Below are 6,910 nucleotides of genomic sequence, written 5' to 3'. Positions count from 1 at the left end.
GGTCATAATAAATATGCCTCAGTGTTGGATCTTCCTGACTTAGAATTTGGAAATAAAAATACATTACAATAAGGAAAAAGGTTCTTTCTTGCAGGGACTTGACGGTATATATTCATATTATAACTAAGTAATGACAGGTTTTTGCATCAGTGCGCATTCTATTTAACATCAGACGTGTTCTAAGTCCAGAAGATGTTCTCGACTTTTATAACTTGCACATAAAGTCTGTGCGTCCTGCTCTGATAGGTGCCGCTCCCTCCTTTCACAGAGATAAAGTCTGCCAGTGTAGACTGCCCGGGGATTAAAGAAAAGTGCCCAACAGAATGCAGTTCTTTTAAAACAGGTTTTCGTGCTGCTCGCGTTACGCGCTGAACACCAGCGCGCTCGGTGTAGAAGAGCTTCTGAAATCCAGGGCAGTCTTTGATTTTTGTAAATATTTGTTTTTGTATATATATATATATATATATATATATATATATATATATATATATATGATGTGACTTTGGCAGACCGACTCTAACAGCTCCGGGTGGTTTCAGTGCGTCTTCGGCAGCCTGAGCTTTGACGCTGATGTGTGAGCAGAGCGCGCAGCGAGGAGCGCAGGACGCGGTGTGATAAAAGTTTGAGTCGAGTTTGACTCTGAAGCGTTCCCGTGCAGATAGCTGGCAAGACTGAGGGCTGTGTGTGCGCGCGCGCGGGCACGTGTGCCCGCCCACTGCCTCTCTGTATATAACAGCAGTTTGACAGCTCAGAGTTTACTGAGCAGGGGGAATCAGCCCAGCAGAGTAAATCCTGAAGCTGCTTCATTCTGCTTCTTTCCGCGTACAAACGGAGCCACTGCAACGGTCACAGTCTCTCCGAGCTTTGGGTCAGCGCATGCTTGCAGCTGTGTAACCCCCTCTCACCGTATTACCCGACTTTGTGCAACCTGGATTCCCGGAGCTCATCGCCATGCTTGCCCGGGTTTAGATTCTCAATGGAGCTCTCTAACCTATACGAGGTCGCACCTCGGCCCCTGATGAACAACCTGAACCAGCAGCCCTCCTCCGGCTACAGAGACCCGGCAGATCTTGGCGGTGAGATCGGAGACAACGAGACCTCCATCGACCTGAGCGCCTACATCGACCCATCAGCGTTCAACGACGACTTCCTGGCTGACCTGTTCCACCACAGCTCCCGACAGGACAAGCTCAAAATGATGAACGGGGAGTACGACCCGGTGACTTGCGGCCCGGGGCCCCAGCAGCTCTACATGTCCAACTACATGGAGTCTAAGATGGAGCCGCTTTACGAGCACAACCCTCCACGCCTCCGACCGGTGGCTATCAAGCAGGAGCCCCGGGACGACGAGGACATGAACCCGGGCATGCCCCCCACCTACCACCACCCGCACCCGCACCCCCAGCAGTACTCCCAGCAGCAGCAGATGCCGCACCTCCAGTACCAGATTGCGCACTGCGCACAGACCACCATGCACCTCCAGCCAGGGCACCCTACACCTCCGCCGACCCCGGTGCCCAGCCCGCACCAGCACCAACACTCGCACCCTCACTCGCAGCAGGGCGGCATGAAGCTCCTAGAGCAGCAGAGGGGAGGCGGCAAAACCAAGAAGCACGTTGACAAGAACAGCCCGGAATACCGGCTGAGGCGCGAGCGCAACAACGTGGCCGTGCGCAAGAGCAGGGACAAGGCCAAGATGCGCAACATGGAGACGCAGCACAAGGTGGTGGAGCTGACCGCCGACAACGAGAGACTGAGGCGCAGGGTGGAGCACCTGACCCGCGAGCTGGACACGTTACGGGGCATCTTCAGACAGCTGCCGGACGGTTCCTTCAAACCCATGGGAAGCTGAGAGCCTCCCGAGCCGGACCGGGAGCAGACTGGACATGGACTGGTACACTGCTGGATTTATACACACAGCTGGTTCCGTTCGTCCGGACGGACTGAAAGCGGTGAGGAGACTGAGGCAGCTGAGCTGTTCACTGCTAAAACACCCGACTGAACGGAGTCCTCGCGATCACACTTTCTCCTCAGACTAGAAAAAATAGTTCCAAAGTTTCTGTGTGAAAACGAAAACCAAAGTGCAGACAGGCTGTACGCAGAAAACAATCTTGAAGCCACTTTGGTTTTTCTTGTTTCAGGAATTTTCCGGAAGATGCTTCAAAAAACAGGACTGATAAACTTTTACTGGAAACAGGTGAATTAATCTCACCATCATCTCACTGACTGAGCTCTTCGGAGAAAGACTTGCGCTCACCTTCAGGAGAAAGAGTGACTCGTTCAGTCGGTATATTTTGTTTTTGTTTTGTTGTTGGTTTATTTTTTTTTTGCAGTGTTCATGTGCCTTTTAAAACTTTTTGTGCAAAATAAGCTCGTCCCCCCCTGCAGATCCACACAACAGAGGACTGGCTGTTTTTGTGCCTTACCCCCGTACAGACTGAGAGACTCGACCCCACATATCAGTGCAGCTAAGGTAGGGCACGGCGGTGACGAGCCCGGACCAGCCTGTTGTGCACGTAGTTCCTGAATTATTTTGGTTTGTTTTATACAAAGTTACCGTCTCTATCAACTGATGAACTTGTCTTAGAGCTATGAAACTCAACCTGTATGTATGTTTATTTCCATGATATAACTGCATGGATTTGTGCTCATTTTCTCCTGTTTGTTCTTTGAGGAGGCGTGCGGGGCTGTTGGCAGGTTTGTGTGTTCTAATAATCTGATCACGTGATGCAAACCCCCCCCCAGATAAAAGAAATCTGAAATTTTTTCTTTTTAAAAAGTAAAGTATTTAAGATTTTGTTCACTGACACACTGTCAACCACAATACTGAAAGCTTGTACCTCCACTCTTAAGAAGTGTATTAATTAAGACTAAATGAATACCTAAAAAATGCCCAAATACATTTTTTCTTAGCTTCCTAATACTCCAGAAGGTGTGGAGATACAAGTTTGCCCCCCCCTCCCTGTTGATTTAAGCCAAAGTAAAATACAAACTAGGAAAAAAAAGAAAGAAGAAAAAAGACTGGAATTGAAACTGTGGTACCTGCTGTCTAGGGGGAAACCACGTATCTGCAGGAGAAGCCTGATGGCAGCTGGTTCAATGGGATTCTGCAGAAACGTGGTTCCTCTGAAGACACTGAAGCAGCTCTCTGTATGCACTATTTGTCGAAGCACAGCTTTGTTGTCTGACACACGATGGGTACTGATCTGAGCAGAAAAAAAACACGCCTGGCTCTGTGCACATACCTGTTTTTATGTGTTTGTTCATTCTGAGAAAGATAAAAAATAAATAAATGTGAACAGGGTTTCTATGCAACATGGTAGTTATCTTCTTCCTCTTCCCCGCTGTTGAATCATAGCTCATGCAGCAGTGCCTTCTGATCCTCTGAGTTGACCTTTGACCTTTAGCTGGTCTTTTGAGAAAGATTTTAAGACATTTGTGTCAGTGAGGAAGAAGGAAGCACTTTTTTTTTTTTTACAAACTCTGATGTTAAACCAACATTTGTTTCAAATTTTACGTCTCAATTGTAAAATAAGCATATATATAAATATATATGAATAAATATATATATAAAATACCAAAAAATCTGAAATATTATAATAAAAGAAGCTCGTTTTATCAGATTCTGTTTGTGCGTTTGGATTTATTTCTCCATTTACTTCTCTTGTTGCTGCATCAAGTTCATTGTATCTCTTCGATTTCTTGCAGTCCATAGGGGGCGCTCAGCCAGAAATGCTTCATATCAGGTTTCATTCTTCAGCATGAATAATGGTAAAGGTACAGTCTGCAGCGCTGCAACTTCTACAGTGACGTCTGACTGTCATAAAAGTGAAGAAAATCATCGGAAAATCAGAATTTTTCTGACAGCTTTGGTTCCTGTTTTTTTCCTCTGCATGTAGGTCTCGCATGCAAACACACGATTAGTAATTTATATGATGTACAGAAAGATAGACGGTCAGATAAATCTCCACCTCGAGCCGCTGCAGCGGTAAAATGCACATCACATATTCTCTGCACATATTTTAGTTGCATTCAGGAGAGACGGTCACAGCCTGGACTGTTAAATTACTGCATCAAAGACCTCATTGTGCAGAAAAACATTCTCTGGCATTACAGCAGCATTAATGTGTATTTTGCATTTTAGTGGTGAACGTGTTGAAAGTTGTACTTTAATATCACTGACGAACAACAACACGCTCAGGAATTTATTCCTAGTTTAATGCACCGGATTAGACATGAAAAAAAGGTCCCTGTTGTGGTACTGAGTCTGGGAGCCAGGCTGGCTGAGTGTCTGGACTCTATGATTTTTTGAATGTTTGATGTGATTCTCAGATTCGTGGTTATTTTTACGTCATGTATTAAGTGTGTTTCAGTTAGTCCTCAGATCCTTGTGGTTTTTGAGTTTTTTCTCTCTCGGTGTTTGGTCTTCTCCTGTGTTCAGTCAGCCTAGTTTTCATCTTGTTTATCTCTTGTCTCCATGTTTGGTGTTCCCTTTCCGTCTCCCAGTCAGTCATGTCCCCGTGTCTGCTTCACCTCGGTCCCTCTGCTGAGCCTTATTGTCTTGGTCTCCGTGTTTATCTTACTTCCTGTTTTATTTTGACAGTCTCTTGTCCTGTATACAGTGTGTTAGTTACAGTTAGTTCTAGCTGTGTTCCCACCTGTTGCCCATCCTCTTGATATCCTGTGGGTATTTTGGTCCTCAGTGTCCCTCTGCTCGTTGCCGGGTCGGTCCCGTTTCCCTGTGCTCTGTAGTTTCCAGAGTTTTTGCATTTAGTTTGAGTTTCTAAGTACAGCAATAAAGATGCCTCCTTAAGTTATTTCACTTGTCTTGGCGTCCTGCGTTTGGTCCTGCCTTGCCTGCCACACAGTCAGTGTAATTTATGTACGTAAGCAGTACACGGTGCAGCATAACAAAATTCATGATGCACGATAAGGAATATGAATAAATCCTCTCCGATTATCTGAAGGAAGCAAATAGCATTCAGCAGCACAGCTCCAATTAGATGTGCGCTCATGTTCATCTGTTTGAGTCAGAAATGAATTATTTGTCCTGCTGGATGGCCGAGCAGGCGCGACTGTCCTTGAATGTCAGATTGCATGTGACACATGCAAGAAGATTTGATGTCTCTCTTCAACAACAGACAGTTACAGTGCACACATGCCGAATAATTTTTTTTAAATGACTCAAACTAGTGGCAGTTTGGCAGAAAACGAACACAAACTACAGAAAAGTTTCCCTAATGTTTCGATCGGTTAAAGGAAGTGGTTGAACGTGGAGGTCTTCTTCTTTGTCGTCTTCCCAGCAGAGACCACGATGTTTCCTCGTCACCACCTGCAGACGATATAAATAAATTTGTGATTTTAGCCCCTTTATTTTGTTGGCCTACCTTCTGTGCACCACGTCTAGGTTTTGGCAGCGAGTGCTGAACCCTGTACTACTGCTGCTGCTATTGGTTGGCTGTGCCGCTGCAGCTGTGGTGACCTGTGTGATAGATTAACCCCGGCATTAAACATCTGCATGCAGATTGTATAATACAGAGGTTTAAGGAAAAGGAAGAAAGAGAGGAAAAAATCACAGTGGTAATTTTGCGCCTGACTGTTTGTGTAATTTGTAGCCTGTCAGAACTACACATCTTAAAAAAAACAAGAAAAGCTGGGAAAGAGGCGGTTCTCAGCTTCAGGCTTTTTAAAACCGATCCAAGGTTCCAGGTTCATTTTTTTTTCAAAGTTAATGTAGCTGAAAAAAAGTTCTCAACACAGAAAGGTTCACACAATCTTAATCAAAATCATAATTGTGGGTGGGAAGTGCATGAAAAGATTTTAATTTGTAAAATAACCCGAACTTCACAAGTGCAGTGAAACATAAAGTACAATATTTGCCTCTGAGATTTGGTGCAGCCCAAATGCAAAACAGGGAAAACTGAAACAGAAGCATATTAAATGTGTACAATACTATAGTATTAATGTATTTGGTTACCTGCTCGCTTTTAAACAACGCTTGCTTTTACACAACATATCTCAATTTTGATACTTTATTCTCATATTTGTGGGTGAGAGGGGCTGTTAGAGGTTAATGATCCACAAAGTTTCCTGTTTTTATCCTGAAAGGCACCTTTAGATCAAGATCTTGGTCTCAGACATCGGTTTGAGTGAGGCTCTCAGACGAGTGTCTGCTTGAACCTGCAGCAGCACGTCAGAGCCACCGTAGATTAAAGAACAAATCTGTAAATTTGTGACTGGCAAAGTGTTTGTTTGACGTTCTGCGCAACTCCGAATCAGGCAATAAAAGTCTGAATTATCTCAAGGGCTCAAAACCCAATCAAATGCATTAGAGCACGCAGTTTCATTTCAGGAGAAAAATGTCTCCAGACAGCAACAATCTGATGTGTGTGTGTGTGCAGACCTACTTCTACATCGTGGGTGATTTTTCTCAATTAAAGCTGCATGTGTGAAGTCTTGATAAGCCTAGGTAGAAAACTGAGATCTGAGCGTTTGAAGTTGATGAGTGTTAATGGCTGGGAACGAATTATAGTGAACAATCTGCAGTTAGCTGAGGTGAAAAAGACCAATCGACCTGCAGGGCTGTCCCAACAGCTGATCCAGAGCCAGAGAAAGAAAAAGAGAGATCACAGTTTCTTTTCTGGTATTTCTTTGGTCTCACCACGTAAAGCATGTTTGTATGAATAGTGCTGTATAAATAAAGCGGGGATGAATGTGCTAATATCATCTGGTGCAAATATTATGATCTTTAATTTTCTGCAAAATCAATAAGGCAAATGAAAGAGCCAGAACTCGAATCCAAAATTCCAGTCATCCTACAAGATGAAAAAAAAAACATCCATCAAGAGAAAAGAAAAGAAAAGAAAAGAAAGGGAAAGAAAGGGAAAGAAACATCAGATTTATGGTCATT

At 44.3% G+C, this 6,910-nt stretch overlaps 1 protein-coding gene across 1 annotated transcript; it reads left to right on the top strand.

Annotated features, from left to right (window-relative positions):
* The first annotated feature begins 705 nt into the window (after positions 1–705).
* Positions 706–3,623, top strand: cebpa (CCAAT enhancer binding protein alpha). The gene has a single exon (XM_084926776.1). It carries the CDS (start codon positions 977–979, stop codon positions 1,850–1,852), a length of 876 nt encoding a protein of 291 aa, XP_084782902.1. The 5' UTR covers positions 706–976; the 3' UTR covers positions 1,853–3,623.
* The last annotated feature ends 3,287 nt before the right edge of the window (positions 3,624–6,910 follow it).

This window comes from Perissodus microlepis, chromosome 1, assembly GCF_051167445.1.
Source record: "Perissodus microlepis isolate ML-2025 ecotype Zambia chromosome 1, ASM5116744v1, whole genome shotgun sequence".
NCBI classification, from domain to species: Eukaryota; Metazoa; Chordata; class Actinopteri; order Cichliformes; family Cichlidae; genus Perissodus; species Perissodus microlepis.
This window is presented reverse-complemented; position numbering and strand designations above follow the sequence as displayed.